Genomic DNA, 20,659 nt, shown 5'->3' on the forward strand with positions numbered 1-20,659 from the left:
GGTCACCTCCCTGACTAGGGCCTTTACTCCCCTGATCGCTCAGTTTAGATGGCCGGCCAACTCTGGGAAGAGTCCTGGTGGTTCCAAACTTCTTCCATTTATGGATGATGGAGGCCACTGTGCTCATTGGGACCTTCGAAGTAGCAAATATTTTTTCTGTACCCGTCCCCAGATTTGTTCCTCGAGACAATCCTGTCTCGGAAGTCTACAGACAATTCCTTGGACTTCATGCTTGGTTTGTGCTCTGACATGCACTATCAAGTGTGGGTCCTTATATAGACAGGTGTATGCCTTTCAAAATCATGTCCAAACAACTGAGTTTACCACAGGTGGACTCCAGTTAAGCTGTATGAACAACTCAAGGATGATCAGTGGAAACAGGATGCACCTGAGCTCAATTTTGAGCTTCATTGCAAAGGCTGTGAATACTATGTACATGTGATTTTCTTAGTGTGTTTTTTTTTAATTCAATTTACAATCTCAAAACAACTTTTTTCATGTCATTATGGGGTATTGTGAGGACAAAAATGAATTTATTCCATATTGGAATAAGGCTGTAACATAACAAAATGTGGAAAAAGTGAAGTGAATACTTTCTGGATGCACTGTATTGCCCCATCTAAAATCAATCACCACCTCGTTTTAGCACCCTTTAAGATGAGATGGTCTTGCTTCAGCCAACTTCACCATCTGATTCCTATAAAAATGCACATTGCTAATTAACCCAATGACTGCAATTTTGTCTGCAAATTTTACAACCTTGACAGACAGGGAAGATAAGCATCCATGGGTAAACAATGAATGTAATAAGGGTCTAAGGACACAACCCTGCGTAGCACCAGTTTTTAGCAGCACTTCCCCCGATGTGAATATTCCCTAACCTAACTGCCTGAGACTTATTTATTAACAAAATATTAAACCCTATTAACCATGTGTTACCCAGCATTTTGTTATTTGGTGGTTAATGGGTTCTGCCGACATTTTGTTAGTTAGATCTTAGGGCCTGATTCAGACCCGCTCGCAAGCGGGTCGATGATCCCCCACAGCGCATGCCGGAACCTGCTCCGTCATGCGTGAGACCCGGCCAGCGACGGTCGCTCCATCGCTACGAGTCTTACACCAAAGCGGGGCAGCTGTCAATGGTGATGGACAGCTTGATTTTGGAGGTGGGCAGGGGGGGTGGCTGGGCAAACTGAGGCGTTCCTGCAGGAACGCCTGCCATTTGTGGGCGGCCCTACTGACATCACTCGTGATGTCAGTAGGTGGACTTCCTGCTCTATTAGAGCAGGAAGTCCACTGGGGCTTGCGACCACGAGACCCTACCACAAGGGTCTTGTCGCAAGCCCGATGGTCGCGACCATCACCTGGCCGCTCGCATAAGCTGTGGGTGGTCACCCACAGCTATGCGAGCGGCCAGGAGGCCTTCTTTAAAGAAAAAAAAAAAAAAAAGGATGCCCTGATTCAGAGTGAGCGGCTCTGAATCGGGTCCTAAATGCGGACTTTTTAAGTGAAAGTGGCAAATAATTTGATTATTGTGATGAGGTATAAGTTGTGAATTAATTGGCAAAATGATTTTGAGATAAATGGATCTTTTTGGGAGTGAAGGGGATGTGAGACCTGATGGAAATGTTTAAAAAATAAAATGCAGTGATGATACTAAATACAAATTACTCCAACAAATGTATCAAATCGCAATTCCTGTATTTATTACTATAAAATATTCTATCTATGTATCAAAAAGTTCAATATTGATAGGCTCAGTTAGGTACATAGAGCCCCGAATAAATGGTAAGGAGAGAAACATCAGCAGTTCATCTGTTCCATTTCTCTCTCAAATACTCGATCAATTGATATTTGCCTCCTCACTGAGATCGCAGTCATGATGTGCAGCAATCGCTGAAACAGCAACATCCCACATGGTAACTGCAGTGTGCAGCAAAAACGCATAAACAATCTCCAGTAACACTCCTGGGTAATATTTATAGTTTGAATATGTCTGATCAATCCAATATAGTCACTACAATCCAAGTATTTATAAAACACTAGCTAGACTGATTCATTTAATTCAGTATAACAGGAGCTGGGATAGAAATAGTGGAATCCCGTCAGCGGCAGCCCGACATGAGCAGAGTTCGGAGCAGCGGAAGCCCGACAGCGCTGGAAATCCCGATCGTGGATAGGTGAGTATGTACTAACCTAACCTAACCCTAACCCTCCTTAGGGGTGCCTAACCCTAACCACCCCCTTCCCCGCTGCCTAAACCGAAGTCCCCCTGGGGGGTGCCTACCCCTAAGTCCCCTTCGGGGGTGCGCCTAACCCTAACCCTCCCTCCCCCTAGCCTAACCCTCCCAGGGGGGTGTCTAACCCTAAGTCCCCCCCGGGAGCCCTAAACCTAACCCTGCCCTGCCCGCGGCTGTCCGCTCGCGGCGCCCGGCATCACTACGATCGGGATGCCGGGCGCTGGTCTCCCGGCGTCGGGGAAATGCGGGTGTCTACATCTAGACACCCGGCATTTCACCCTTGCCGGGATATGACAGTCGGGAAGCCGGCTGCCGGTATTTAGGCAGTCGGCTTCCCGATTGCATACTGAAATAGTGTACCAAAAAGGAGTATTTAAATCTACCTTGATAATGAATAACAATCATTGCATCAAGCTGCTGTGGCAAATGGTAGCCAACCAAAGAATGCAGTTAAAGAAAAAGGAACAGCGCTGCATTCACTCAATTACTCAGAACTAGAAAAAAAAAAGACAATGCCATGACTACATACATTTTGATTTCTTCTTCAGGGTCCATAGGGATCCACAGGGATACCATGTGGATATTATGGTTGGAGAGATCCAGGCACCAAACAGTTAGTGCTTCAGCTCCCAGGATGCCTCGGGTCCTCCTCCATATATATCCCGCCATTAGCCACAGGCATTCAGTTGTTTGTTTGGTGCAGCAGGCTTAAGATGCACCTTTTGTAACAGGCTTCTCAGGCAGTCCTAAGCTTTTATTTTATGTTTTATTTTATTTCTATGTTTTTGAGTTAACTCCCCCGGCAGCTCCTCCCCCGACTCAGACACAGTTCCTTCGAAGAGTTTTGCGTGACTGGGTGGCTCTGCCTACCCTCCATGTGTATTTGAGACACTCAAGGTCCACTACCAGTGCGCTGCTGTAGCTGTTAATCTTAGGAGGGTTTGGGTCAGTCTCCCTGTATACTTCTCCCTTGGTTAAGGTTTATAGTGCTCTATATCTTACCATTCCTGTGTTTGTGTAGCTGATTTAGAGTCGATTGTAATTATATTGCATATGCATTGTATGTGACTGTTTGCTAGCTGCTGTATTGACACGTCCTTTTATTTCTGTCTGTCAATTCTAACTATCACTGTTTTTTTCTCTCCATCCTCTAAGGGTGGAGGTTTTTCTTTGAGTACTTCACATTCATTAAGATTTTGTAAAGGCTGTCACATAACATTGCATTTATTACCTTTATTGAACGTGTCAAAAGATAAATGGAAACAGAAGGGGGAGAGCCGTGTGCCGGTTTCATGTAAATTAGGCCTTGACAAAACCTCGGGGCCAGGTCAGGCGACCAGATTTGAGTGCAACCCCCTGCCACCGCTAGTGGTCCACACTACAGAACAAACACACAGTTGCCAGCGGCAGCTGTGTGTTTGTTAAAGCAGCCGATGAGTCATACAGACTCACTTTGGCTGCTGCGTCCACGGAGGGAGGCGGCTGGAGCTCACTGATGAGCTCCGCCTTCCGCCTCCCCCTTAGCGGGTGATGGGAGAGACGTCATGACGTCTCTCCCATCCCATAATGCAGAGCGAGAGCGGGCCCAGCGGAGTGGACAGTGACGGTTGTTGGCAGGAGCGGGGTTCTGGTAAGTTGTGGTGTTTTTTTTTTTTTGTCTGTGTAAGAGGCACTGCATAGGGAGGGGGGTGGCCAGTACTGGGGACACTGTATGGGGGGGCCGCTACTGAGCACTGTACAGGGTGAGGCCGCTACTAGGGGCAATACATAGTGGGGACTGCTACTGGGGTCACTGCATGGGGGGGACTACTACTGGGGGCACAGTATAGCGGGGATTACTACTGGCACTGTATGGGGGGGGTGGCCGCTACTGGGGGACTGTGTAATGGGAGGTTCTACTAGGGCACAGTTTAGGGGGGGCGCTACTAGGGGCAATGCATAGTGGGGACTATTACTGGGGGCACTGCATAGGGGGACCACTACTGGGGCAATGCATATGGGGGAGCACTGCTGGGGGCACTGTTAATGGTGTACCACTGGGTGCACTGTATATGGGGCACTACTGTGGGCACTGCATAGCGGACCACTACAGGGGGCACTGCATAGGGGTGCCCAAAGCATATTCTTGCACCTGGGCCCAGCAGTGGCTTTGCTTGCCCGGGGTTTTTTGGCTGCGGCGGGGTGGTCTTTCTGGGGGTTTGTTGCCTGGAGAGGGGGGTTAGCTGCTCAGTAATGTGGCTGTGGGAGGGTAGTTTACCTGGGGTACCCTGTTAGTGGTGTGGCCGTGGGGGTTGGTTGCCGGGGCATAGGTGCTCAGTAATGCTGCCCTGGGAGAAGAGGGGGTCTGGCTCCTACACTTTCATCCTGGCTCCTAGATTTTAGAAACATTTGTCAAGCCCTGATGTAAATTATTTATGACCCATTTGTCCCCTCAGGACTTAAAGGATGGTTTGTGTTTTGGCTGTTATAAAGAGCCACCTCACCAGTCCAGTTTACCCGTCCCTGGACAAGAGCCATCTTGGGTATCCTCTCTGTCCTAGGTAATGAAGCAGTTTGTGTATCGTATGGCTTCACCCACTATGCCTCCTTGGATGGGATGTTCACAGTATTGTTTGCACCTCCTATGCATCCTTCCTGGAAGGATGTTTATGGCCATTCTAGTCAGAGTATGGCATCATCTAATGTTGAAAGCAGACCGGTAGTTACTTAGACGCCTAAGCGCAAGTTATCTTTTTATCAGTCTGCCCAACATATGGATTCAGATACATCATCAGAGGAATCGGATGATGCGCAGGGTTCTTCTCCAGGGTCTAACTCAGGGGAGGAGGACAATCCGTCCACAGTGGATGTTTCTCCTTTGGTGAGGGCAGTTAAATCAATCCTAGATGTTTGATGATGAACCAGCTTATAGTAAGAAGGCTCCAATGTTTAATCACCACCGGAAGGTGGCCAAAACGGAGTTTCTTGTATCTGAACAGCTTGCTGAGCTTATGGATGAGGAATGGGGTAACCCGGACAAACTGATGTGAATAAAAGAATAACATCGTTGTATCGTTTCCCAGCTTCTGTATGTACGAAGTGGGAGTTACCTCCTACTGTGGATGCTCATGTGACTCATTTAATCAGAAATGTTACATTGCCTATTCAGTCAGCATCTTCTCTGAAGGATTCTACATATAGAAAAATTGAAGCATATCTTAAGGCGATATTTTCATCATCTGGAGCGGTTACTCCTCCAGCTATGGCTGGAGCCTGGGTAGCCAAAGTTTTTGAAGAATGGATGGGGCATTGGAAGATTCTCTAACAGATGCTACCAGAGAACAGATGATGTACTGTATATCTCCCATATATGGGAAGCTGCTTCCTGTCTGGGGGGAGCTGCAGTAGGTGCAGGAATTTTAGCTTCCAAGGCATCAGCAGCTTCAATAGTGGCACGCAGGGCTCTTTGGCTAAGATCCTGGAAGGCTGATACAGGATTGCGCTGGAAGGCTTACTTTTCTATGGAAAGGTACTTTTTTGGAGAAGAGTTGGATAAAATAATAGCTGCTCTGGCGGCTTCAATGTCAGCAGGTATGCCGCCATCTACAGCAACTATAAAGTATAGGTAGGTTTCTTTTCGGTCCTTCTGTCCCCAGGGACGAGCAAGTGAACAGTCTTCCTCTAAGCCGACTAGTTTTCGCAAGACCACAAGGCGACAAACTAAGAGGTCTGGCCCGGCAAGACGTCCAACTTCTAAACTGGATGACAAACCCTTGGCCTGATGGGGCAGGCCTCCTCCTGGGGGATCCCAGGGTGGGAAGCCGATTCTTCAGTTTGGGGATTATTGGCGTCAAACAATAGGATGCCTGGGTCCGAGAAGTGGTCTCTCAGGGTTATGCCCTCACTTTCAGGAGGCATCCTCCCCAGAAGCTTTTTTGCACACATCCTCCACCAGATGCGGCCTAGACCCTTCAGGAAGCCATTCACTCCCTGCTGCAGGTGGAGGTAATAGTCCCGGTCGGTTCCTGTGTCGCAACAGGGAAGGGGGTTATTATTCCAATCTATTTCTGTTTCCGAAACCGAATGGGGCTAATCGTCCTATATTAAATCTAAAAACCCTAAACAGGTTTATCCTTGTACCCAAATTTCATATGGAAACTATCCGGTCAATTATTTTGGCAATGGAGCCGGGTGATTACATGGTTTCCCTGGACATTCAGGGTGCATATCTGCATGTTCCTATTACACCATCCCACCAACAATTTTTACGGTTTGTTGTCCTTCATCAACACTACCAATTTCAGGCTCTACCCTTTTGGCCTATCTACGGCTCCCAGGTATTAACCTAAATAATGGCGGACTATCACAGGCGTCAGGGAGTCAGAATGCTGCCATATCTGGATGACCTCCTTATATTGGCGCAGACTCCAGTTATTTTACAAAACCACCTTCAACTGACCATAGCCTGCCTACAAAAGCACGGCTGGATCATCAGTTGGAAGAAATCATCGCTTTCTCCAACACAGCAGATTGTACGTCTGGGAGCTCTTCTGGATTCTCTGACACAAATGGTGTTTCTGCCAAGATTGTGGCCCTATCATTACGAGTACGCAAGTGGCTACACTATCCATTCTGTTAGCAATGCAGGTCCTGGGATCAATGGTATCCACCTTCGACATGGTGGGGTATGCTCCGTTTCATTGCCAGAGGATCATTCTCACTCCAGAGTTTCGTCACTCCCTCCTGTGGTGGCTGAGAAAGGATCATCTGAACGAAGGGTGCCCATTCTGTATTCCAAATTGGGTGCTTCTCACCACAGACGCCAGTCTTCGCGGATGGGAGGCAGTGATGGGTCATCACACCTTTCAGCGAAGATAGACATATCGGAAAGTCATCTACCAATAAACTTTCTGGAACTGCGAGCAGTATACAAAGCACTTGTCATGGCACAGGACCTGCTCCAAGGCAGGCTGGTCCAGATCCAGTCCGACAACGCAACTACAGTGGCCTACCTCAATCATCAGGGAGGCACGAGAAGTTACGCAGCCATGAAAGCAGTGACAAAGGTTCTGATTTGGGCAGAATGTCATCTTCTGGCTATCTCGGCAATATTCATACCGGGAGTAATAAATTGGGAAACAGACTTCCTAAGTCGCCAGGACATACAAGCCGGAGAGTGGTGTCTCCATCCGGGAGTGTTTCAGCTTCTGGTAGACCCCATTTGTTTACCAGAAGTAGATCTCATGACATCACGTCACAACCACAAAGTCCCCAGGTACAGGTCCAAGTCCAGAGACCCATCAGCAGCCTTTGTGGATGCACTGGCAGTAAGATGGGACTTCAAGCTGGCGTATCTCTTTCCTCCGATTTCCCTCCTCCCAAGAGTTCAGGAAATTCAAGCAGGAAGGCGGAACAGTAATACTGGTGGCTCCAGCTTGGCACAGACGTCACTGGTTCACCGACATACAGAATCTATCCATAGACAGTCCGTATCCTCTTGAATCTTCTATCTTAAGAGCTAAAGGTTTGTCCAGTGCTGTAATTCAGGTGATGCTTAAGGCATGAAAGCCATCCCCTGCCTGCATCTATTACAGGGTTTGGCATTCTTTGGTCAGTGGTGTGCCCACAGAAAGTATGATCCTAAGGTGTTCAGGATTTCCAGTGTGCTGGCTTTTCTGCAGGCGGGTTTAGACTGTGATCTCCGCCTGGCCTCTTTGAAAGTGCAGGTTTCTGCACTGTCAGTCTGGTTCCAAAGGAAGATTGCCTCATTACCAGATATTAGATATTTTTTATTTTTTTTGGGGGGGGGGTGGAGTTCTGCAAGTTCAGCTTCCTTTTGTTCCACCGGTAGCACTGTGGGATTTCTCGTTGGTTCTTAAGGGGCTGCAAGCTCCCCCATTTGAACCCCTGGACTCTGTAGATTTGAAATGGTTGACAGCGAAGACAATTTTTCTCCTCGCTATCTCTTCTGCATGCAAAGTCTCTGGTTTGGTAGCGCTTTCTTGTCGCTCCCAATTTTTAATTTTTCACCAGGATAAAGCTGTTCTTTGTACAAGGGAGGGTATCCTTCCTAAGGTAGTGTCCTGTTTTCATGTGTATGAAGAAATTGTAGTTCCAGCTTTTCAGGTTCAAGATCTTTCTGTAGGTGAAGCCTCCCTGGATGTAGTTCGTGCTCTACGTATTTATGTGGAGCGGACAAACTCTGTTAGAAAATCAGATGCTCTTTTTATATTATATGGTTTTCACAAACGAGGATGGCCAGCTAATAAGCAGACTCTGGCGAGATGGCTACGCATGACTATATCTCAGGTGTACACACAGGCTGATCTCCCTGTCCCAAGTACGGTGACGGCACATTCTACTCGGTCTGTAGGGCCATCGTGGGCATTTAGTGGTGGTGCCTCTGCTGAACAGCTGTGTAAGGCAGCCACGTGGTCTTCTCTCTACACTTTTCTTAGGGTCTATGCGTTTGATACTTTTGCCCCTCAGGATGCTTCCTTTGGGCGATGAGTTCTCCTTTCTGCTTAGGAGTATCCCCCACCTTAGGGGAACTGCTTTAGGACATCCCCATGGTATCCCTGTGGATCCCTATGGACCCCGAAGAAGAAAAAAAATCAGTCATTGTAGACTTACATAGATGACTCCTTTTCTACGAGGTCCACAGGGCACCCACCCTGACGCACCTGGCTGCATGGGTAATTTTTTCTTTCGGTCACAGATTCCCTCATCTTGACTAAGAGTGTTTCTGGTGTAAGATTGCTCTTCCTTCTCCTTTTTCCTTCTGCCTTTGGGCTTGTTAACAAAATGCCTGTGGTTAGGGCCGGGGTATATTTGGAGGAGGACCCGAGGCATCCTGGGAGCTGAAGCTTTAACTGTTTGGTGCTTGGATCTCTGGAACCATAATATTCCCATGGTATCCCTGTGGACCCAATGGACCTCGAAGAAAGTGTTATCTAGGGAAGTCTACCATAATTTTTTACTCAATTAATTTGGGATAATGTATATCAAACTAAAAATATAATTTATAAGCACCTCTCAGCAGAAAAATGTATATAAAAGAATCCCCTCTTAGGGCTGGATTCATTTAGACGCGAAAAGCCGTAATCCACAAAAAAGTTTCGCCTATAGTCGATTTTCTCCGGTTTGCGTCTTAACTTCAAATTCAATTCCAGGACGTTTTCATGTACGCGGGAACTCAGGGGCTGATACAGACCCGCTTGCGAGCGCAGGACTCTCGCAAGCGGGTCGATGGTGCCGAATTGCGCATGCGAGCGTCCATGAGGCCGCTCCAAGTTGAGGGAGGAGGGCCCTGATTCAGAGCGAGCGCTCTGGTCAGAGCGTTCGGCTCTGAATCAGGCCCTCAATGCACTGTAACAGGCGAAAAAGTGTCTCATATAAATGGCGGAGAAAAGGGCAAAATCTCCTTTTTGGGGTGCAAATTTGGGGAAATGATTCAGAACTCTCTGTACCCCCCAAAAAGGATAAATCGGGCAAAAAAATAATTACCTCAGAACACCTCAAAAAGACATGTCATTTTGGGGGCGAAAATGAAAAAAGTGGGGGGACAAGGATAAAAACTAGCAAAATAGGTTTCTTGGGTTGCTGTTTGGATGGGCCAGGTGTGTATAGGATTGCAGGTGCATGCTGCAGGTGGATTTTTCAATTTTTTTAAAAGTGCAATTTAGAGACACAAAAATATGCTATAACCCATGTTCAAGTACCCCAAATTTGCCTGACCTCTTTATTTCCCCCCAAAAATACTGTTGTCTATCATTCTTCACCACTTTTACAAAAAAAAAGCTTCTAGAAAGCTTTTAACACAACTTAAGGGCACAAAGTACATTAGGGCTAATAGCACACATCTGTAATGATTTCCAGTGTCAGAGCGTCTTAATTTGGGGTACAAACTGATTCCCTCATTTTATTCAGTACTTTCCATCTGTTATGCATTCGCCGATTTGCGTTTTCGCCTGTTCTGCAATTAAATAAGGTGAAACGCGGAGACGCGCATGCCTTGATTTCGCGTCCCAAACAGTCAAAGGCGGCGGAAAGTACAACAGTCGAAAAGTCTGGGACATTTCACGGCTAATTGAATACGGGCCTTAGTAAGATAAAAATCCAGTCACTGGGATTAATAAGAGTTCAGAAACAATTAACTATATCACACGATTGCAGCATCAGACTCGAAGTTGATACTTTTAGAAATTCAATTTTTGTGCAAATGGTATAGTTGTTGTCCTGAACAAGAATCACATTGAGGAATGCAGCACTTTTTTTTTTTTAATGCATTTTTAAATTGCATAATGCAATTTTATCAGAGGAATAATTATTATATAAGCTGCCTGGTATTTTAAACCAGTCTCCTCTACTCAGGTGTTTAATTAGGCAGAAGTTGTGCTACTTGAGTCTGGAGATGCATTAATACACCAAAGTTAAAACCATAACCTTTATTATTGAATTGTTTGTTGGAAAAAAGTTTATTTTAGCAAACCGATACATTGATTTTATCATTCTTATATATCCAGATCGAAAATGCTGTCTACTATCTGATGTACCTAACCGTATTTAGTGTCTTGAATTATAGGCTTTCAAGATTGTAATATAACAATATTCTATCGAACATACCTTTTATATTATCAATTCTCTCAATATATATTAATAGAGACAAATATATTGGTCATAATGTTACATTTGCTACAAGAAGTTTTATATTCAATTATCTAAATATGTTAGATCTTCCTGCATGATGTGTTTTCAAAGTTGGACCAAAGCATTGACCAACAACTTACTGAATTAAAAGTGGACATGTTTCTACAAGTCTGCCCTCTTTTGGAGTAGACTGAATATTCTCTATGAGGAGTTGGAGCAATAGTACCCCAGCAGGTGGATCAGCTACGACAAAGCTGAACACGCTGAGCGATATGATTTATGTACAATATATTCTGTGTAATACTTTTTTATGATGTGTGCTTAATCTTAAACTCTATGTGCTGTAATTTGTAGATGGGACAGGTTATGTGGAAGATGGAAGAGAAATTTTTGATGATGACCTTGAGGAAGATGTGCATATCGATAAAAGTATGTATAGCAACCTGCTTTAATAACTTCACTGATTGTTAAATGTATTTAATTGATGCATCAGCTGCACATTTCTGTTATGATGAATGAAATAGACAGTTGAAGATGTTTCCTTTTACCAAGCTTTTCCTGGCAAGTGCGGTCCCATCGTTTCTTCTACTGTGCTCAATGTACACAAGTTCTTCATTTTAGGACGTAAAAGCATCTTGTTTTGATGGGTCTATGTTTTCTTGGATTAAATGACTGTTCCTTGCAGGAAAAGGAGGTAAAGAAACAGCTAAAGACAAAACAAATGTGAAAAAGTCATCTGTGTCCAAACCAAACAACATCAAGTCAATGTTTATGGCCAGCGCTGGGAAAAAAACTACAGATGTGAGTGAATTCTAATAAGATATAGGATTGTTTATCTGGTTTGGTCATTTTGTCTTGAGTGATTATGAATGTAATTATTGCTTGCATGATGAGAATTTGCTTTTGATGGTATTTAGTATTTTAATGAGTCAGTATGTATGCCATTAGTATGTGTGATGTGTGCATGTTTATCAACAGGCAATGTGCGTTATGTATGACTTTTTTTATTTTTTTGCAGAAAACTGTGGACCTATCAACTGACAATTTACTGGGTGATTTACTACAAGATTTGAAATCACAGGTACAGTATATTTTATTATCACTACACACTTATGGTGCGTGCACACGGTACGACTTTCATTAACCAAATCGTTCACTTCTTTGCAGTCATCGCATGGACGATAAAGATATCTTTCATCGTCCATGCATGCAGGAGAACTTGGACGATATCGTCAACTTTGCTTGTTCAGAGGTGTGGCAGGATGACTTCACTGAGAGATCTTTGAAGATGTCTTTGAAAGATATCTTTCAAGTCGGTGGTACAGATCGTACCGTGTGTACGCACCATTATGCTGCATACACACGGGACGATTTTCCTGAACAATAACTATATCGTTCATTTTTATGAAGTGAACGATCGACCAGCGAGCAATGATGCACGTTCCTGCATTAACGATATCTATGGTCGCACGTATATGCAGTCCAACTTTGACGATTTTGTCAAGATTTGCCTGTAAAGACATTACTTCACTGAAATATCTATCAGTGTGTACACCCAAAATCGTTTGCCCTGCACTACAGAAAGTTTGAGGGAAATCTATCAGCGATATCTTTTGGTTGTGCAGGTTGTACCGTGTGTATGCTGCTGTAAAGCTGCATACACTCGTAAAGATTTTCTGTCCAACCATCCAACTAGTTGATTGGTTGGAATGAAAATCTGGTAAGGTATGAAAGCAAATGACAATCAGCAATTTGCTCCCAAACGCCGGAAAATGGCCAAAAACTGTTGTGTAAACAAATTGTTTCGATCAAATATTTTAACAAATTTGTCTGACGACCATTTTCATCTGTTTTCTGGCATTTAGGAACAAATTGCTGATAATCAGTTACTCCCATACGTTACCAGATTTTCATTCCAACCAATCAACTAGTTGGACGGTTGGACAGAAAATCTTTACGTGTGTATACTGCATTAGACATAGGATGCAGACTAAAATATATTAATACGATGCTACTGCCATTAAGCCATATATCATGCTTTTCATTTATTTAGAAATAAATTATATAATCTTATTTACTTTTTGACATCTGGCCAAATTCTGTTGCACTTGTGTGGGGTTATCTCTGCTACTTTAATTTCTTCCTAGAACCTAAACATTAGTGTGTTAATTGGCTGCTGAAAGCAATGTGTGTGTGTGGTAGGGGTTTTGGATATCTCTGTACAGGAACATGTTTTGTCATTGTGCTGTAAAATTATATTTTTGTCTGATTGACTAGTCAATTTTTATTTGTATTTATTGATTTATTTGTTTTTTTGTAGTCTGCACACATTACTCTACCCCCAATAATTACATTAAAGAAGAAGAGGCCTGCTGGAACACCACTTAATCCTTTCTCACTACAATCTGAAGGTCCAACATCCAAGGTAATAATCACAGCATATGTGTGTGACCATTATTTGATCTGACTGCTTTTTTTTAACCTTTTTTTTTGTATGTGTTTTTTAGGCTTCTGCAAGTTTAAAAAAGCTACCTCATGCAGCAAAACATGAATATATCTCCTCCCCTAAAGCTGCCTGCTATTCATCTACTAAAAAAGTGGAGATTAAACAAAAGCCAGTTCTATCAAGTGTTACTGAAAACGGGAGCAAGATTAAATTGGAGGAAACTTCAACAGGTACTCTTCTCCCAAAGCTTAATACTTTATTTTGCATATTTTGTCTGACCTGTTAAAAGTTTAAGATTCTCATAGATTTTGTTTAAACTTTCTAAAATAATTAACAAATTAATACTGTTTGCTGCCTGAGCCGGCCAATGTTTCGCAGAGTATCCGATGCGGCGTTGGACAACGTAATGCAGCGCAGCTCGGATACGTGATGCCTCCTGCTGTATTGCTTTGCAATTCCGAAATCGAACTGTAAAATCCCTTAACAAATTCCTCATTTACTAATATTCGATTTTGCATTCGATATTTCAAATCAAATTCGATTTTGGTCGATTTTAAGAAGGGATTTTGTGTTCAGTTTATGAAATCCTTTCCAAAATTGAACCTCAAATCCCCATTAAAATTGAATGCAAAATCGAACTCGACTTCCTATTACTACATATTGGGCCAAATGTCTCACATGCACACTAATTAACAGGGGAGAAAAATTGGAAACACTTGTGCACACTGTAGAAAAGTTAGTCATTTATAATTCTTCATAAATATAATATGCTCACCTTAAAAAAAAAAAAAAAATATATATATATATATATATATATATATATATACACACATATGTATAATATATATATATTGTATAAAAAATATTTTACAAACATTTTATATTGGGTTTGCCTGGGTAAGTCGGCTGACCCCACCTTGGGGGGAGGGCGGTGGCCTGTGTGCACCTTTGCTATGGGGCCCCCAAAGAGCTAGTTATGCCCCTGATACAGCATAGCATAGTTTTGAGCAGCCATTATTTTTACAGCCAGACTGCCCCACATGCTTTTGGGAACTTTTAAAGGCATCACAATAAATTTCCAGCTAAACGAATGGTGTTTTGAACCTCAAATCGACTGTCTCTAATTATTCTATTCATTTGGGGATTTGAAGTTCGATTTTTGAGTTCGATTTGCAAATCGAATGTTAGTAAGTGAAGGGATCCTATATTGGACTATGGGAAAACATTGATGTTTTGCCTATATTTGATTTTGAGTTCATTTCCGTTTTCTGTTCGATTTGACATTCCATTTTGGCTTTAGTAAATCTCCAATATCAAAATTGAATGGCAAATCGAAAAGAATCCAAAATCGATCTTTGGCAAATATACTCCCTGGAGGCTGGGATTTCAGTCTCTGCAATATTGACACACCACGTCCTATGACTTCAGACTTGGAAGGTGGAGTCCAAGAAGACTTTGGAGTTTCTTCTATTCTCTGCGCAGAACTTGTTTGTTGCTGAACTGGATAAAATAATTTTCAAGTAGAGAAAAGGATAGAGTTTTTTTTGTCCCAGTCAAGGCCCCAAGACTGATTGGCCCTAGGTTTTGCTGCTTTGGTTTCTATGGGAAGCCGAGGGTCTAGTCACACTTGGTGAATTCTACACTCATCGTGGAGGACTACAGAGATGTAAATGTGCTTGGGCAGTTAGTCAGTCTGTCATGCTGTACCTCTTGTCAGAAGGATTGGGAGCTGAACACCTAAGTACCCAGGATCTTCTACTGTGATCTGCTTCTCTTCAAGGGCCAGTGGTTTCATTTCTCCACTGATTCCTGGGTGAGTTGAATAGTAAGTGAGGGCTACATTATAGCTCTGAAATTTCCACCCAGATTATTTTACATCACGTATTCCTGTGTTTTACTCTAGGGTAAGACTTCCAGTCCCTGATTAATGTAGTCCCTGAACATCAGAAATTATTTGGTTTTTATTCAGTTATCTTCTTGATTGAAAAAAATTGTACTTCCTTTTATCCTATTCTGAATCTGAAATCCATAAACTTGCAATTGCGGGTGGACAGGTTCAGTTTGGAGTCTTTGTGAGTCGGTCATCAGCAGAATGGAATGGGAAAAGTTCATGGTATTCATAGACATCAAGGATGTGTACTTCATGTCTTATGTGTAAGGGTAGGCCTTAACTTTGACCCTGTGGACTGCATTCATGTTAGTGTGGAAAAATTCTCAACTTCACTGTGTGCTGAAGAAGGTGAGATGGTATATTAGGTCCTAGGACAGTTGATGGGAAAAACCTTTCTCTTATGAATTTTAAGACTCCATATATTTTTAAGCTTTATATCAGGGTGTAAGCTTCACAACAATATACTGAGTAATTAAATGACTTATTTCATAGTGTAATAATCATCCATGTTCCAAACCAATATCCATAAGGGGGTGCTGGTCAAAGCGAACTCTGATCTTGCTACAGGATTATATTCTGAAAACAGGCCACAACTTGGAATCTCAAAGTTGTATTATATTTTCCAAAAAGTCTAATCTGACCGTTGTCTATTCGCTTTTGTATGAAGATCCAGGAAAAATGGCTTCCATCCTCAAGGCAATGTAGTTTGTAGTTTCATTCAAGAATTTTACAAATTGCGTTAAATGGAAATGAAATGCATTGCTCTTCAATGCTGGTTATAAAGAGGAGTCAAATCTTTTGTTAAACATCAATTAAATCAAAAGCAGTAATTCAAACCTGTGCTTATTTGAATTCAGCAGCTAGTACGACTTTAGAAAACAGGCACACCCTGATAGCCTGGAGATATGTATAAAGGAAAAAAACAGGTCAACCAGCGCTAGCTCTTAGAAATATGAGTATACTGCACAAAATGTGATGGATCGAATCCTGCTTGTATCTCTTAGTTCTGAGGGGTAAAAGACCAAGGCTTAAATTAAAATTCTCACCCGAATGTCCATAAAGGTATCTTTCTTTTTCTCTCTCTTATTTTCACCATCACAGGCTAAATGATACAACAGTTATAAATCTTTAAAAGGAGACCCTTACATTAGTATTCTGTCTCGAGTGCCGTAACAGTTTCTTTAATCTGTAGCTCTGGGGGATGCGTCTATCTCATTTATGACACGCAGATACCCAATAGAAGCAGGTAGTGATTTATTAAGACCTACTAATAAAATCCATAGCTTTGTAAAACATAGAATAAAATAGAACACAGCAGGATATATTCCAAGCAGGACTTACAAACAGATCCACACTGTAAAGGGGAGAGAGCTCCTGAAAACGCGTTGAAGCCATCTACTCCATCTAAGGACTATAAGGACCACACATTCGGGTACTTACTGTTTGGACTGTTTTTTTGCCGATGTCCCCGCTATCTCTGAGAGACTGCAGCACAGACAAAACAAAACACAATAGTAGAGCATTCATAGACACCCAAAATTAGGGAAAACCAATAGGCAGTCTGCCGACAAAGATGATATAAAAGATATTGAGAAGGAAGAGCACAAAGCAGTGAAAGCTGCACCTAGTGAAAAGGGTGCGAACATATGAGAGTAGAAGAAAGAAGTGAATGAACAACAAAGGGGGAGTGGGAAAGTAAGAGAGAAAAGTGGGTCTATTAGTATGCAGAGAGAGCAGAAAAAAAGCAGTTTATCTTGATGAGGAAGAGGCCTCATCATAGGAAACCCAGGGTGCCCAGATGCTAGCAAATGTATTGGGAGGTATTGCATAATTCAGGATATATGTTCCATGTGGTATGTGTTCCAAATTGAGTTCTGCAGGGCAGAAGGTGGTTAAATGCTCTGGCTACTTCCAGTTTAAAGCTATAACACAGTTATACATGTTTATCTACATTGAAAATGGATTTCGGAAGGAAGAGAGTAAGAGACACTGGGGCATGACAATATCAGTTATCAAGTAGATTAAATAATGGACCGAAAACCAGAACATTTTAATTTTCAGACAAGACCACTAAATGTGACACAGCATGCCCGTGTATCTATAGCCCCTCCAACACCCTTCAGAGGAAAGAAAAAAAATAGCATGTAGGTACTATCTGAACATGCATATGAAGATGTTTTCTTTTATTCTAACGTTAATTAATTATCTATCATAATTTTCCCTAATCTTAGCCAATTCCTCCAGTACCAGAGTCTCATACGTGTACCTGGCATGACAATTCATAAGCGTCTTTGGCCGGTTGGTTGAGAGAGTCCAGAAGGCCATATAGAGATTAAACGAGCCCATGTTGATTCGCTTGCACTAGGCAAAACGTTTCAAGTGGAGAATATTGCAGTCTACGAAGTGTACCAAAGCAAGAAGAGAGAATATGGCACAATTGAAGATATAGGTAGAAACATTTGGAATAAAGGCCAAATTTGTCATGTACGGTGGAGAAGTCAGGAAACATCAATAGTTTATATAAATCCTGTAAAATATTATATTTTATGTTTGGTTAGGGTTCAAAAGGCCTGGGATAAAGGCCCGTATTGAAGGCTTTGTTGCTTACCTATTTTTGCCATTACTATCCATTTGGAAAATGTCACTGCTGTGGCTTCCATAAAGCCTCAAGAAATTATCAAGTACTCCCTGGCTATGAGAGAGAGCACCAGTTGGGTGGAGCATAACGTTCCAGTCATCCCAGGGTAGAAATCTGCTAAGCAGATTTTCTCATTAGTTATACCTTTCGTCACGGGGAATGGTCCCCTTCATTTGTAAGTCTTCAGTCAGATGGGGACAAGCGAATAATAACAAGATGACGTCTGCACCAGGATGAGGGATCTTCTGCAAGATAACAAGTCTGTTCCTTGGAACTTCCATCTGATCTACATGTACACTCTGGTAGTGTTGCTTACGTGGATGATAAAAAAAAAAAGTAATGAGAAGCATTTGGGTGATTGTACAAAAACTTTCTTGGCCAATTTAGTGCCAGTACAAAGACATTCTAAGCATGGTGGATGGCTCAGCATGGCGTCTGCTTCTTTAATCAGGTCTGTTAAGTCCATGGCGCCTTCCTTTTTAGATGCCTGTGCAATGTACATATGTTCCTTCAATGGCTCTTTGGGCTCTTAACTTGGTGCTGGTAGCCTTTTAGCCACCTATTTGAGAACCTTTGGATTTGATGGTTTCCAAATATTATCTAAATGAAAATATTGTGTTCCCGGCCTCAGGCTGGCATAATCTGACAGAAGATGACTGCTCTCTTCGATCTCTGCTTGTTGCTAGGACATTGAGCACCTATGTCTTCATGACCAGGAAATTGAGGAATAACCTGATGGCCAACAAAAGAGGCTGGTCAGTATTAACAGGAAGGATTTATTTGGTAATACTAGAAGCTTACATTGGGATAGGACAACCTGTTGCTGAAAATGTTCATTCTAATCTAAACCCTCAATGGATACCTCTTGGGTGGCATGGGGTCTCAACTGAAATACTTTGCCAAGTAACCACCTGGTATTTAGTACACATTTTTGCATAAATCTACATATTTAATACTTTTTCATCATTGGATGCCAATCTATAATATAGTGGTGAACATCTTTCCATTGCATGCTCAGTAAGAATTTAGAAGGAAGGAGCATGCGTGACCACCGCTAGCACTGGCGATGGCCTTGAGCATGGAAGAAAGGAGTCTACACCACCTGGCCTCCGCATAGCTCACTGTCAATATTCAGTGCATTCCAAAATTGCACCACCATGAATACACGTGTGCGGCACACGCATATCACTGCTCACACTGTCCTGTGATCTGCCTGAGTGCTTCTCTTCTAGCGCTGCTGGAAGCCTCTCGATATAGCACTGTCACCCTAAGGACATGGGGAGGTCTGCGACTTCTGTGCGTACCCTTACTTTGGGATGTCCCCATTGGATCCAGTGTCCTCATTGGAATTTTTGCAGTTCAGTTAAAACCTTTTAACGCTTTTGGAGGACACTGGATGTCTTTGCTAGTTGTTGTGCATAGTTTTGTATGACTGGTATCTTTCTTAGGTAAATTAAAATTGCCAACTTCTGTGCATGTGATGAGGGAGCATTTACGGATGATTAACGTTCAACAAGGCTTCAGGCTCTATGTTTACATATGTACATTATTTAGTAAAAGCAGCTGTTTGATACCTGTTTATATAAGAACTTCGAATTTCAATTATTGAAAGGAGACTTAAAAGGTGAAAAATTGTGAATAATGTTGCTGTACTGATTTACTACCTTCTGTATGCTGGGTCTGCTCTTTCATTACAAATCATGTTACAAAGTAATTACTCATTTGATGTGCTTTTTTAGAAGATGACCAAGGAATGCTTGAGTTTCCGGACGATGATTTTGATGAACCCATGGATGAAGATAGTGTGGACATAAAACCAAAACTTGGCACAACTGTGAAAGAGGAACCAAATTTTAAAAAGGAGGTGACAGCGGAAGTTGATAGGAAACCCTATGAGTAAGTTGCAAAGGAAAATAAATTTCAAAATAGAATGCCAATTCCTCTTGGGAACATTTTTCTCTTGAGCTTTTACTTTTATGTACTTAATATGTACTTAATATAGTAATATTAATGTTTTATTTAGCGTTCTTTCTACTATACACCACTGTATCTGTAATAAGCTTATACCTTTTGTTAACAACCCAAAAACTCATATATAGTGCATTCGGAAAGTTATCACAACGCTTCACGTTTTACACATTTTGTTATGTTACAGCCTTATTCCAATATGGAATAAATTCATTTTTGTCCTCAAAATTCTACACACAATACCCCATAATAACAACTTGAAAAAAGTTTTTTTGAGATTTTAGTAAATTTAATAGAAAAAAACCCACTAAGAAATCACATGTGCATAAGTATTCACGGCCTTTGCCATGAAGCTCAAAATTGAGCTTAGGTGCATCCTGTTTCCACTGATCATCCTTGAGATGTTCCTACAGCTGAACTGGAGTCCAGCTGTGGTAAACTCAGTTGTTTGGACAGGATTTTGAAAGGCATACACCTGTCTATATAAGGTTCCATACTTGGACAGTGTTTGTCGGTGCACAAACCAAGCATGAAGTCCAAGGAGTTGTCTGTAGACCTCCAAGACAGGATTGTCTCGAGGCACAAATCTGGGGAATGTACAGAAATATATCTGCTGCTTTGAAGGTCCCAATGAGCACAGTGGCCTCCATCATCCATAAATGGAAGAAGTTTGGAACCACCAGGACTCTTCCTAGAGTTGGCCGGCCATCTAAACTGAGCGATCGGGGGAGAAGGGCCCTAGTCAGGGAGGTGACCAAGAACCCGATGGTCACTCTGTCAGAGCTACAGCATTCCTCTGTGAAGAGAGGAGAACCTTCCAGAAGGACAACCATCTCTGCAGCAATCCA

The 20,659-nt window shown here is 42.5% G+C and overlaps 1 protein-coding gene across 1 annotated transcript in view; it reads left to right on the forward strand.

Annotated features, from left to right (window-relative positions):
* Positions 1-20,659, forward strand: part of POLA1 (DNA polymerase alpha 1, catalytic subunit) — a 477,386-nt gene that overhangs the window by 35,173 nt on the left and 421,554 nt on the right. The window contains exons 4-9 of the mRNA XM_088451643.1: positions 11,223-11,297; positions 11,554-11,669; positions 11,887-11,949; positions 13,189-13,293; positions 13,376-13,544; positions 19,583-19,739. Coding sequence (XP_088307769.1) covers positions 11,223-11,297; positions 11,554-11,669; positions 11,887-11,949; positions 13,189-13,293; positions 13,376-13,544; positions 19,583-19,739 — 685 coding nt within the window. The remainder of the gene's footprint in view (positions 1-11,222; positions 11,298-11,553; positions 11,670-11,886; positions 11,950-13,188; positions 13,294-13,375; positions 13,545-19,582; positions 19,740-20,659) is intronic.

The sequence above is a fragment of the Taudactylus pleione genome, unplaced genomic scaffold, assembly GCF_031769625.1.
Source record: "Taudactylus pleione unplaced genomic scaffold, aTauple2 ptg000026l, whole genome shotgun sequence".
In the NCBI taxonomy this organism is placed as follows: Eukaryota; Metazoa; Chordata; class Amphibia; order Anura; family Myobatrachidae; genus Taudactylus; species Taudactylus pleione.